The sequence below is a fragment of the Cnephaeus nilssonii genome, assembly GCF_951640355.1.
Source record: "Cnephaeus nilssonii genome assembly, chromosome: 20".
In the NCBI taxonomy this organism is placed as follows: Eukaryota; Metazoa; Chordata; class Mammalia; order Chiroptera; family Vespertilionidae; genus Cnephaeus; species Cnephaeus nilssonii.
The window spans coordinates 49,709,227-49,721,993 of record NC_137091.1 but is presented as its reverse complement, the minus strand read 5'-3'; the positions used below and the strand labels follow the sequence as shown (position 1 = coordinate 49,721,993).

Genomic DNA, 12,767 nt, shown 5'->3' with positions numbered 1-12,767 from the left:
AATTTAAAAAACATCCTTGGGTGAGGATTTTTAAAAAGCTGCCATAAAATGAAACTGGAAATGACCCAAATGTTCACTAGCTGAATGAGCAGGAATTGTGAATTCATGCGATGAAATCTCACTCAGCAAACAAATGGATGAGTCTCAACACTATTAACGGGCTGAAAAGTATAAAACATTCAGTCCTATTTGTATGGAATTCTAGAACAGGCCAAACTAATCCCTCGTGGCTGTTGGCAGTCTGTGATCAGGGAGGCTCAAATGAGGGGCATGGGGAAGTTTTTGGGGGGGAGGTGAGCATATTGCAAGTCTTTTTTTAGAACTTTTTTTTTTTTTTTAATTTCAGAGAGGAAGGGAGAGAGAAACATCGATTATAAGAGAGAATCATTTATCAGTTGCCTCCTCCAGCATGCTCCCCACTGGGGATCGAGCCTGCAACCCCAGGCATGTGCCCTTGACCAGAATCAAACTGGGGACCCTTCAGTCCCCAGGCCAACGCTCTATCCACTGAGCCAAACCAGCCAGGGCTATTCCAAGTCTTCTTATGGTCCCATGGATGCACAAATTTGTCAAAACTTACCGAACTATAGCCTGTCCCAGTATGGCCCAGTGGTTGAGTGTCAACTTATGAACCTGGAGGTCAGGGTTCAATTCCCAGTATATATGTGTGTGTGTGTGTGTGTGTGTGTATTTTTTAAGGCAAAGACAGCCCTGGCCAGTATGGTTCGGTTGCTTGGAGCATGGCTCCCAGCACTGGAAGGTTGTGGGTCAGGGCACATGGATAGGTTGTGGGCTTGACCCTTGGTGGGGGCACATACAGGAGGTAACCAATCGATGTTTCTCACATCCATGTTTCTCTCCTCCCTCCCTAAAATATAAAAGCAAAGAATTTTTAATTTTTAGGCAAAAGTTTCCACTAAGAAATGGCTCCCTTGCCCTAGCTGGTTTGGATAGAGCGTTGGCCTTCGGACTGAAGGGTCTCAGGTTCGGGTGCGGTAAAGGGCACGTGCCCGGGGTTGCAGGCTCCATCCCCAGTGGGAAGCGTGCAGGAGGCAGCTGACAATGATTTTCATCATTGATGTTTCTCTCTCTCCCTCTCCAGTCCTTTCTTCCCAACACCCAGTACTCCTAATCAGGACAACCAACGTCACCACCTGCTGGTATATTTTTCTGGATAAACTCGAACTAATGCGAGCGAATTTCTCTTAAATATATTTTGATTATTTACATTTTTTAAAATATTTTTTTATTTCAGAGAGGGAGAGGGAGATAGAAACATCAATGAGAGAGAATCATTCATCAGCTGCCTCCTGCAACCTAGGCATGTGCAATGACCGGGAATTGAACCATGACCTCCTGGTTCATAAGTCGACACTCAACCACTGAACTACACTGGACAGGCAGCAAATTTAAATATTGTTCTTCTAGCCCTGGCTCAGCTGATCAAAGCATCAGCCCAATACTCCAGGGTTGTGGGTTCAATCCCCAGTTGAGGGGCATACAAGAATCAACCAGCCCTAGCCGGGTTGGCTCAGTGGATAGGGCATCAGCCTGCAGACCAAGGGGGTGCCAGGTTCGATTCCAGTCAAGGGCATGTACCTCAGTTGCAGGCTCCTCCTGGGCACGTGCAGGAGGCAACCAGCCAATGTGTTTTTCTCACGTTGATGCTTCTATCTTTCCCTCTCTACCACTCTCCCTAAAATCAATGGAAAATTATTCTCGGGTGAGGATGAACAAAACAAAGGTAGTTCCAATAAAATGACATGTTTATGTTTAAAAAAAAAAAAAATCAACCAGCCCTAACCGGTTTGGCTCAGTGGATAGAGCATCAGCCTGCAGACTCAAGGGTCCCATGCTCCATTCCGGTCAAGGTAACGTACCTTGGTTGCGGGCACATCCCCGGTAGGGGGGGTACAGGAGGCAGATGATGGATGTTTCTCTCTCATCGATGTTTCTAGCTCTCTATCCCTCTCCCTCCCTCTCTGTAAAAAATCAATAAAATATACTTAAAAAAAAAATCAACCAGTGAATGCATAAATGGGTGGAACAGCAAATTGATGTTTCTTTCTTCCTCTTAAAAAAATTTTATATACATACATATACATGTTTATACATGTATATATTATTTACTGGTATATACATATATATTCTTCTAGGCAACTGGCAGAGTCCGGTACCGTGGAGGTCTCCCCATCAGCCTACAGCCCTCCCCGCCCTAGCCGCCTGCCTGACACCATAATAGAGGTGTGCCATCCTGGCCATGCTGCCATGTGTAACCTTCCCAGCGCAGGTACCCTGGGCGGGTATCTGGGTGCAGGGAGGTGAGGCGGCCGTGGCACTGCCGGGCCTGCCCTTCACTGGCAGGTGTGGGAACTGCGGGAGGGCTGTGGGCAAGGTTGCAGGCTGTGTCCAGGCAAGACAACCGGTCTGGCAAGAAGTGGGCAGGGTCACATCCCCTCACTGGGAGGGCTGGAGGGCGTGGCTGGAACTCTGCACCTGCGTGGTCAGCCCCTGGAGGCAGGGCTTTGGGGCCTGAGCCCAGCAGGGGTCCTCAGAGGCCCTTGGCCAGTGCTGTGGAGTGGGACAGGAGCAGGGTTCTCATGTCCACACAGGTCCCCCGAGGGCGGGGATGGGGGTCTCCTTGATGCTACGCCCTTGGCCTCTGGCATAGTGGCTGGCAGAGCAGGTAGGAAAATAACGTGTCAGGACCTGTGATGTCAGTGACCATCCCCCAATATGACCCGTTTCTGTATCTGTGAAGTGGGGATGCCACCTGCTTTGGGCTGTCTGGGGTACTTGGATGAGAAATGGCCATTCCACACATGTATGTATATATGTGTACACACAGAGGGCATGTATGATACAAGCCCAGCTGCTCGTGGATTTATGTTCTCCATTAAATGACGGAGCACTTGCTATGTGCAGGCTCTGGTCTCAGCACTGTGCTCATTAACCCCCTGAATTTTGACAAGATGCACAGAGAGGTCTAGTTACTTGCCTGAGGAGACACAGCTAGTGGCAGAGGTGGTGGTTGACACCTATGATCACAGGTTGATAAACACCAGGAGACTTGAGGCACGCAGGCAGGGAATAAGAGGGTGAGGCAAGTGGTGAGAGGCCAGGAGAATTTTTTAAAATATATTTTGTATTTCAAAGAGGGAGATAGAAACATCAATAATGAGAATCATCCATCGGCTGCCTCCTGCACACCCGTCAGGGCACATGCCTGGGTTGCAGCTCCATCCCCAGGAGGATGCGTGCAGAAGGCAGCTGATCCATGATCCTCCCTCATCAATGTCTCTCTCTCCCTCTCCCTGAAATCAATTAAAAAAAGAAGACCCGGATGGTAACCACTCCTACTGCACTGGCCGCACAGACAGGGCTGGAGCTGAGGGGCAGTGAGCGGACCTCAGTCCAGACCCACACCTTAGGAAATTCACTCTAATGCTCAGGGATGGAAAACGCATGTGAGGTCTTGAAGCGGTCAAGCCCTCTGGCAGTGTGGGCTCCTGAGGGTTTTCCTTGTCCACTCTGCACTCTCTAACGGGACTCACCGTGGTCCTCCATTCAATGCGCTGAATGTGGGCATTTGCACCAGCCCCAGCCCTTCCCTGGAGCACGGGTGCTGGGCCGGCCACAGTCACTAGAGGTCTAGTTACTTGCTAGGGTCTCCCTGCCCCCGACCTGGCCCCTCCAGTCCCGACACACTTTGGTCCGGCACCCGTGGGTGTGGGAGCCCCCCTCTCCCCCAGAGACAAGCTGACCGTCCCAGTGACACGCCGGGGTCACACACACTGGAGGCCAGGAGAGGTTGAGGCGAGCTGGCCGGTGCCTTTATTGCTCAGGGGGAGGGGTGCTCAGGAGCTCTTGGTGGGGCGCGCCCGCTTCCTCTTCACCATCACGGGCTTCTGGCTGCGCAGGATGGCGCTGGCCCTGCGGATGGCGGCCATGCGCAGGTCCGGGCGGTACTTGTTCTTGCGGATCATGTGCCGGATGCTGCTCAGGGTGGCCCGGGCGTTCTTGTTGATGGTGGTGCGCACGTAGGAGGTGGCCGGCTTTCGCTGGCCTGGTGGGGGAGACGGCATCAGTCAGACAGCCTCGGCCTTTTAATGCACTCCCAGGTGCGAGGGCACAACGGCATCCCGAGAACCCGGTGCCGTGGCTGTGAGCCTGGCAGGCAGCCTGCTCCATCTCCACAGATTCCCGGGACAGCCCTGGCTGGTTTGGCTCAGTGGATAGAGCGTTGGCCAGCAGAGTGAAGGATCATGGGTTCGATTCCAGGCCGTGTTATGGGCTCGACACCCAGTAGGGTGCATGCAGGAGGCAGCCAATCAATGATTCTCTCTCATTATTGATGTTTCTGTCTCCCTTCCTCTCTGAAATCAATAAAAATACATATATATTTTTAAAAAACCATAAGCCCTAATCGGTTTGGCTCAATGGATAGAGTGTCAGCCTGCGGACTGAAAGGTCCCAGGTTCGATTCCGGTCAAGGGCATGTACCTTGGTTGCGGGCACATCCCCAGAGAGGGAGATAGAAACATCAATAATGAGAATCATCCATTTTTAAAAATAAATAAAAACAATAATTTAAAAAGAAAACATTAAAAAAAATAAAAAAAGATTTCCGGGACACCCCACCAGGGCCAGGGCCAGGCACGGTACAGGCGACTCCTCATCTCTGTGTCTGAGACACAGCAACGCCCACCATCTCGCTCGAGCAGACCCAAGGATGAGTGAGGACGTCTGTCCAAAGTCACACACACAGTTTTCAGAACCCAGGCCGCCTGAGCCTGGGCACAGAGGTGAGGCGGGCACTCGGCACCAGGCTGGCCAGTTACTGACAGTCCAAGCACTGCAGCTGCCTCCTCTCCCTGCCCCACCCTCCTGGGCCCAAGGCACCCGCTCTGAACGGGGGTCTGAAAGGCCAAGCCGAGGCCTGGCCCTGACGCTGGGTGACAGGGAGTCACCGTGGGCCAGGGGTGGGGAGCCCTGGTGCAGAGGGAGTCCGGACTCCGCTGCCCAGAATTCAGCCAAGGACCCTTCTTCATGCCGGAGGTATGGCTGAGTCACTGACCCCAGAGCACGGCCCACAGTAGCTGCCCAGGTCAGTCTAGTTCCTGACAGTCTGGGAAAGGCCACTCAGCAATCCAAGAGGGGGAAGTTTTTAGGACCCAACACACCAGAACGAGGAGCGTGAACACCCGAGAAGCCCACTGGGCCGGGGATTGGGTGCTCTGGGGCTGAGACCCCGAGAAGGGGACCCTCCTCCTCCAGGGCGGGCAGGAGTCCCTGCCATCAGGAGCTGGCAGGCCAAGGCCACTGCTAACACTGAACGGGACGCTGAAACCCGACCCCAAACAGAGCCTGGCCCTCGCCAGGGACCTGGGGAAAGCTCATTCCTCTTAAAAACCACAGCAAAGAACAGAAGTCCGAGGCCCTGTGACTCACAACGCCCAGAGCTCCTCTGAGACACTCAAGTGCCTACGGGTGCAGTTTATGGGGGTGGATGCGCTCCTTGAGCCCACAGAGAAATGGGGGGGAGGAAGGGCGTCAAACTGCTGTTTCCAACCCAGCCTGTCACCTACAAGTGGGAGCTAGCGGGAGGCTCGCCGATTTGCCTTCATTTTCTCCCAGATGGGCTGTTTGGAGGATTTAACTGTAAAACTTTGGCTCCTGAGCAACCCTGTAATTTCATCCTAACCACTACCACCGGGACATACAGTGCAGGTGCTGTGAATTCCTCCCCTTTGCAGGGGACAAAGCAAGTTAAAAAGACCCGGCCAGCTCACACAGAGGGCGGGGTGGCCAAGAGGGGGGCAGCTTCCCCGAGGAATACCCTGACCCCAGGGGTCCCAGGGGCACAATTCCTCTCCTTGCCCAACACCGACCACCCACAGCTCCCTGCCCCGATCAGCGCCGAGCCAGGGCTACACTCACCGGATCTCCGCTTCATGATGACCACCACCCCTTTGCCGTCGGGCGCCGGCTCCACGCCCACCGTCTTGCGGTGAATCAGCCCGTTGTAGCGAAAGGAGTTGCGGGCCTTCAGGTTATTGGGTTCCTGGGAAGGGAGGACGCATGGGGGGTCGTGAAAAGGGGGGTCCCGGAGCCCGCGAAAAAGCCTCCCTCAGGCCCCTGAGTCCCAGCCCCACTTACGGTGCTGTACGTCTGCTTGTTCCTCTTGATCAGGAAGCTGGAGCAGTTCCGCACGATCATCCATTGCAGGTGGGCAGACATGGCGGCAGCTGCGGGGAGAGGGGCACGGGAAGGTGTCAGAGGGAGCCGCAGGCTGACGCCGGGCCCCACCAGGACCACAGAGGGAGGATGTGGGCCGGGACCTGGCGGAAGCGGGCCACCCGAGGGCAGTCAGCGCCAAGGAACCTGCCAGGCGGGGCTGGGCGACCTAAGGCGGAGGGGCTGAACTTGGGCGCCGAGACTAACTGCGGGGGAGAACGTGAGAATCCGCGGCGTCTTCCGGCGGCGGGGCCGGGGGGAAGCCAAGGACGCGAGGGACGCAGTGAGAAAGGCCGACAGGGGCAAAGACGGGGCGGGGGGCAGGGGGCGCGAGACGCGGCCACGCGGGCGGGCGCAGGGCCTCCACTCACCTCCTCTCGCTGCGGCAGCCGGAGACGGAAAGAGGCACGCAAGGGGCGGGGCGACGCCTTTAATACCGATACGCATTTCCGTTTCCTCTCTGGGAACGCGCGCGTCGTCTCCCGACCCCGCCTCCAGGGCGGCTCGGCAACGTTCGGCTATTTCCGCCTACTTCGTTCGGGAAGCTTCGGAACTCTTCGGCTGGAGACCCGAAGGCGTGTTTTCGGAGGCGGAGCTGCACCGTTCGGGACCGCTCGTTTGTTTCCGGAACCCTACGACTGGGTTTCCAACTGGGTACAGCCCTTTCGTCAGCGGCCTCTCCCCTAGGGGTGCTCACCCAGCGCTTGGCACAGGATGGGCGCTCAGCAGACATTTGTTTTAGGGTTTATGTTTGTGAATGAACATGTGAATGCGTGAACTCTTTAAGCCTAGCCCCGGAGTCCCCGGTGCTTCCGGTCTTCTCCGTAAGCTCTCGGCTATTGCCGGAGAAGGCTCGCTCGGGCACCTTCGGAACTCTCCGGAAATGCTCTTCGGAAAGGGTGGCCGCCTTTCGTATTGGCCCCTGGGGGTTCGGGTCTGTTCCGGCACATTGCGAACCCTTCAGATCCCCGGCAGGCCCCTCATTTCCCCCTCTTCAGGGCTCTTTTGGAATAAAGTCTTCAAGTGCTGGGTCTAGAGAGAAGCTGGACCTTACTCGTCGCAGACTGCCCCCAGGGGAGCGTGGGTTCCCTCGAAGGGCGGATTGTTTGGAGGAAAAGGGATTTGCCTGGGAAAGCCCTTGGTTCGTCCCTTTAGGGGTCCCATACCTGTCCTCCCAGCCCCCTGCCCATCCTCCCCTTGAGTCCACTGTGTTCCACCCCATTAAACTTCCTGGGAGTCTACTTTCTGCTTATTTCGACCCTGTTTATGTTCAGGGTCATCTTTAAGGGGCGGGAGTCTTGCCTGATGTATCTGAGTCCTCAGTCCTCCGCCTCCCCAGCACAGGACCCGGCGGGACCCCTGCTGAACAAAAGCAGCGACAGTGCCTTATGTCACCTCCATCAGAGCACCGTGGGCCTGACGGTGGGGTCAGAGTCCTGTGCACGGTCCACCTTTGCGCCTTCCGCACTTGCGCTGGGAGGTGGCCCCCAGGAGGCTCCCGGGGACGGGCCATGCGTGAGCCCGCGGCCCAGAGCTCCTGGGGGTCGAGGGCCTGGTCTGACCCTTGGTTTTGACCCCCCCCCCCTGACCCCACCGTGGGTGCCCGGAAGGCGCCTGGAGGCGGGCTGAACGCAACAGGGCCCAGGCTTCCCCCGCGCCCCGCGCTGCCCTGGCTCCATTAGAGCGTCCTGGATGCTGACCACGGGTTGCTTCTGCTCCTTGGGGTGCAGGGGCCCTCAGGGTCCCCCTCATGCCTCAGCCCCAGGCCCTGCACGGAAACCCCGGCCAGGGCCGGCCCGCAGCCGCCCAGCTCCGATGACCGGATGGCTGCGGGGCACACCTGGCGCCGTCCCCGACCCCGCCCCTGGCCGGGCGGTACCCGGAAAGCTCCGGGCCGGAGCCAGCGCGGCGAAGCATGGCCATGGCGGCGGCGCCGGCCGTGTGCGTCTCGCCGGGCCCCCCGCCCGGTGCCGCGTCCCCGCCGGCCGGCGCGCCCGCGCCCTCGTCGGGCCTGGGCCGCTGCCGGATGGCGCTGCTGCTGGCCGTGGCGCTGGACGTGGCGGGCATGGCGGCGCTGCTGACCGGCGTGTTCGCGCAGCTGCAGGTGCGCGGCCGCGACTTCGGCGACCTGCTCATCTACTCGGGCGCGCTGCTCGTCTTCATGAGCCTGCTGGGCTGGATCCTCTGGTACACCGGCAACATCGAGATCTCCCGCCAGGAGCTCGAGCGCGACTACGGCCTGCGGCCCTCGGCGCTCGCCCGCCTGGCGCGCAAGCTGTCCCGCCGCTGGTCGGCGCCCGCCGCCGCCGCCGCCGGCCCGCGCGCCGCGCCCGGAGCCCGGGGAGCCTGCCGGGCCCCCCGCGCGCCCCCGCCCGGCGCCGGCTCCCGCCGCGTGCGCCTGCAGCTCGCCACGCTCGAGGCCGCGCCCGGGGCGACGGGCGCCGGCACCGAGTGAGCCCGAGGTGAGCGGCCGGGAGGCGGGGCGGGGAGACACCGAGGGGAGGGGCGGTGGGAGCGCTGGAGAGATGGAGACACCTAGGAGGGGGAGGGAGGGAGAGGGAGGGAGGGGGAGGGAGAGGGAGGGACCCAGGGGGAGGAGGGCGGGGCTTCGGGGGAGATGGAATTAGAGGGACCCGGGGGAAGATGGAGAGAGAGAGACGATGGAGCGAGAGAGGCGCAGGCCCAGGCCCAGACAGAGCAGCAGAGACCCTGAGGATGGAGGGAGCGGGCAGGCAGGAGGGCAGACGTGGGAGGCCCAGGGAGACCCTGCCCCCCGCTCCCCCCAGGAGATGAGGGGCAGTCCCTGTAGCCTGGAGGGCCCTCCCTGCGCTCCAGCCCCCGGTGCCTCAGGCCCCAGTTAATCCCCACCCCAGTGGGGGGCGCTGAGGCCCCAAACGGTGCCGCCTCTTGCCCAAGGGCACACAGCTGGGGTTCTCCAGACCGAAGGTGTAAGGAGAGCCCTAGCTGGGGTGGCTCAGTGGATAGAGCGCTGTCCTGTGGACTGAAGGGTCCCGGTTCGCTTCCGCTCAAGGGCACATGCCCTGGGTTGCGGGCTCAATCCCCAGTAGGGGGCGTGCAGGAGACAGCCGATCAATGATGAGCATGTTTCTCTTTCCCTCTCCCTCTCTGAAATCAATAAAAATATTTTTCTTCAAAAAGAAAGTCTAGCCCTAGCTGGTTTGGCTCAGTGGATAGAGCGTCAGCCTGTGAAACAAAGGGTCCTGGGTTCTATTGGGTTCGATTTTGGTCAAGGGAACGTACCTCGGTTGCAGGCTCCTCCCTGGCCCCGGCCCTGGTTGCGGCTCATGCAGGAGGCAACCAACCCATGTGTTTCTCTCACATCCATCTTTCTCTGTGTCTTTCCCTCTCTCTTCCACTCTCTCTAAAAATCAATGGAAAGATATTCTCGGGCGAGGATTTTTAAAAAAGAAAAGAAAAAGAAAGTCTAAAGAGAGAGGGGATAGCCCTGACCGGTTTGGCTCAGTGGATAGAGCGTCCGCCTGCGGACTCAAGGGTCCCAGGTTCGATCCCGGTCAAGGGCATGTACCTTGGTTGAGGGCACATTTCCAGTGGGGGGTGTGCAGGAGGCAGCTGATCGATGTTTCTCTCTCATCAATGTTTCTAGCTCTCTATCCCTCTCCCTTCCTCTCTGTAAAAAAAAAAAAAAAAAAAAAAAAAATCAATAAAATATATTTTTAAAAAAAGAGAGAGAGGGGATAGAATTGGGAATGCCCCACCAAGCAGGAGAGTGACGGTGACACAGACCAAGACACGGGGAAGCATCCTTCCCTCCCCTTTATCCCTCCTCTACCTCCTATTCCCTTTCCTAAGCATACTCCTCAGCATGCACTCTGTCCCCCAAGACCTGCTGTGGATCCCCATTGCCCTCTGGTTAAGCCCCCTCCAGCCTCGGACACGTGGGTCCGCTCTGTCTCAGCGCCCCGTCTCCTGCCTTCTCTGCAGGCAGGACAACATCCCTCAGACCACGACAGCCAGGCTCCCACGCCCGCCCGCTGGCGTCTGTCCCTGCCAGTGCTGTCCCTGCTCCACGGGACACTTTCCATGAGTCCTTTAAGGTCCAACTCGACCTCGCTGCCTTTCTCTGGCTCCACATTGTGAGTTCCCCACGATTGTTTGCATCGTCCCGTGTGGCGTCTGTGTGTGCTGGTACTGCCTCTCCCACCCAACAGGGAGCCCCTGGAGGGTGAGGCCTGGGTCCCTGGTGTCCATGTGCTTAGCACTTCCCAGCAAAAAGTGAACCCAAGAAATCAGAGGTTCCTGATTCCCCGGGTGGGTGGCTGGCTGGGTGAACAAATGGGTCATTGAATGGATGGGTGGGTGGATAGATGGTTGGCTAGGAGATGAATGGATTCGTTGGTGGAAGCGTGGATGAACAAATGGATAGTTGAATCGATGAGTGGATGGATGGATCAGTTGATGGGTGGATGGATGGATATGATTGGATAGGTAGATGGGCAGGTGGGTGAATGGGTGGCTGGTTGGCTAGTCTGAGCAGATGGGTAGGCACATGGATAAGTGGGTGGTTGGGTTTGTTAATGGTGAATCGATAGATGGAACAAATGAATGGATAAATGACTGAACCATTTTCTTCAATGAGGATTCCATAAAACAATTGAAATCTGATACCCTAAGATTCTCTGTAAGTGATCTGTTTTATACGTCCAGAACGATGCTGGTCAGGTACCCTTCTCTCTGAGAATTGAGAAAACAGTCACTCCGGTCCTATGCTCTGTGGTTCAGGTGAGGAAGCCATTTTAAGAGAGGATAACAGCTGTGCAATAGGCGAAGCAGGAGCTAACACAGATGGCTTCTAATGCAGAAACAGCCACCTGTGGTTACAGTTACCCCTGGAAGTCCTTTACCCAGCAGTCACAGCTGGGTGGACCACTGCTGGAGCCACCGCCAGAAACTGGCCAAGCTGACTTCCGTGTAGGCCACGAAGGAATGAGTGGATATGGCTGGATAGAGATATGGGTGGTAGATGGATGGATGAATGGATGGGTGGATGGGTGGATGGATGGGTGGGTGGATGGATGGATGGATGGATGGATGGATGGATGAGTGGATGGATGGATGGATGGATGAGTGGATGGATGAGTGGATGGATGGATGGATGGATGGATGAGTGGATGGATGGAAAGGTGGGTGAATGGATGAGTGGATGGATGGATGAGTTGATGGATGGAAAGGTGGGTGGATGGATGGATGGATGGATGGATAGGATGGATGGATGGATAAGTGGATGAATGGGTGGGTGGGTGGATGGATGGATGGATGGGTGGATGGATGGGTGGATGGATGGATAGATGGAAATGTGGATGGGTGGATGGATGGATGGAAATGTGGATGGATGGATGGATGAGTGGATGAATGGATGAGTGGATGGATGGATGAGTGGATGGATGAAAAGGTGGGTGGATGAATGGATGGATGAGTAGATGGATGAAAAGGTGGGTGGATGAATGGATGGATGAGTAGATGGATGGATGGGTGGATAGATGGATGGATGGATGGATAAGTGGATGAATGGGTGGTGGGTGGATGGATGGATGGAAATGTGGGTGGGTGGATGTATGGAAAGGTGGGTGGGTAGATGGATGGATGGATGGATGAATGAGTGGATGGATGGATGGATAAGTGGATGAATGGGTGGATAGGAGGATGGGATCCAGACATAGAACTCTTCCTCAATGGGAAGGGTGAGGTACTCCCAGCACATGAAGGACAGAGAACTTGAATTTTAACAGAAGGACCCACAGGTCCTGGCTCCAGTGCCTCTCCTCCCACTCTGGGACCAAAACTAGTTGAGTGGTCATGCACCCACCCTTTGCCATTTGTCCCCTGTCTTCTTTCTCAGTCTCTGCCTCTCTCTCTCTCTCTCTCTCTCTCTCCCTTTCTCTCTCTCTCTCTCTGTCTTCCACATCTCTTTTTGTCCCTGCACCTCTGTCTCTCCTGGTGGTCTGGGTCCCCACCTGGGCCACCGTGTTCTGGTGAGTGACAGTCACCTGCTGCTGCAGCCAATTAGGGCGTGGCGGGGTGAGGAGACCTGGGCCGTGTGTCAGGCAGGGGGTGAGGGGCTGAAGCGGGTGGTCCCCTGGGCTGCTGGGTGGTGGGTGCAGAGACCACAGGGCTCTTGGGCCCCAGCAGCCACTAACCCTCCCTCCCTCCTGCAGACAAAGCAAGGATGCACCTGTGAGGACCGGACGGAGACGCAGCTGCCCCCCACCCCGTGGCCGCCAGGATGCTCCCCGCGCTCCTTTGTCCCCCGCATAAAGGACTGCCCCCCAGCTCTGCTTGTCTGTCTGGTCGAGGGTGCCTCTGGGGCAGGGGTGGGCGGGCCGAGGGGACTAGGTCCATCCACAAGCACGTGAGCGTCCCCAGGCCACTGCGGACACAGGCGCCCAGCGTCGCCAGCTCTGCAGCCCAGACCCACCCTCTCGGCCCAGACGCCCCCGCCCGGGCCCCTCTGTTAGTTTGGGCCCCTCCCAGAAGCAGACCGAGGGGCAAAT

At 57.2% G+C, this 12,767-nt stretch overlaps 2 protein-coding genes across 4 annotated transcripts; one reads left to right on the top strand and one right to left on the bottom strand.

Moving 5' to 3' along the window:
* Positions 1-3,811: 3,811 nt before the first annotated feature.
* RPL28 (ribosomal protein L28) lies at positions 3,812-6,673 on the bottom strand. Of its 2 annotated transcripts, none has more exons than XM_079799533.1 (4): positions 6,609-6,673; positions 6,160-6,248; positions 5,941-6,064; positions 3,812-4,066 (listed from the first exon to the last, which is right to left on the bottom strand). In XM_079799533.1, exons 2-4 carry the CDS (start codon positions 6,238-6,240, stop codon positions 3,858-3,860), a joined length of 414 nt encoding a protein of 137 aa, XP_079655659.1. In that variant the 5' UTR covers positions 6,241-6,248; positions 6,609-6,673; the 3' UTR covers positions 3,812-3,857. The 2 variants fall into 2 exon arrangements, with proteins under 2 accessions (XP_079655659.1, XP_079655660.1); XM_079799534.1 differs by lacking the exon at positions 6,609-6,673 and adding an exon at positions 6,342-6,365.
* A 33-nt stretch (positions 6,674-6,706) lies between these two features.
* On the top strand, positions 6,707-12,565 carry TMEM238 (transmembrane protein 238). Of its 2 annotated transcripts, XM_079799532.1 has the most exons (3): positions 6,707-8,523; positions 8,682-8,699; positions 12,432-12,562. In XM_079799532.1, exons 1-3 carry the CDS (start codon positions 8,153-8,155, stop codon positions 12,529-12,531), a joined length of 489 nt encoding a protein of 162 aa, XP_079655658.1. In that variant the 5' UTR covers positions 6,707-8,152; the 3' UTR covers positions 12,532-12,562. The 2 variants fall into 2 exon arrangements, with proteins under 2 accessions (XP_079655658.1, XP_079655657.1); XM_079799531.1 differs by having other exon boundaries at positions 6,710-8,699; positions 12,432-12,565.
* The last annotated feature ends 202 nt before the right edge of the window (positions 12,566-12,767 follow it).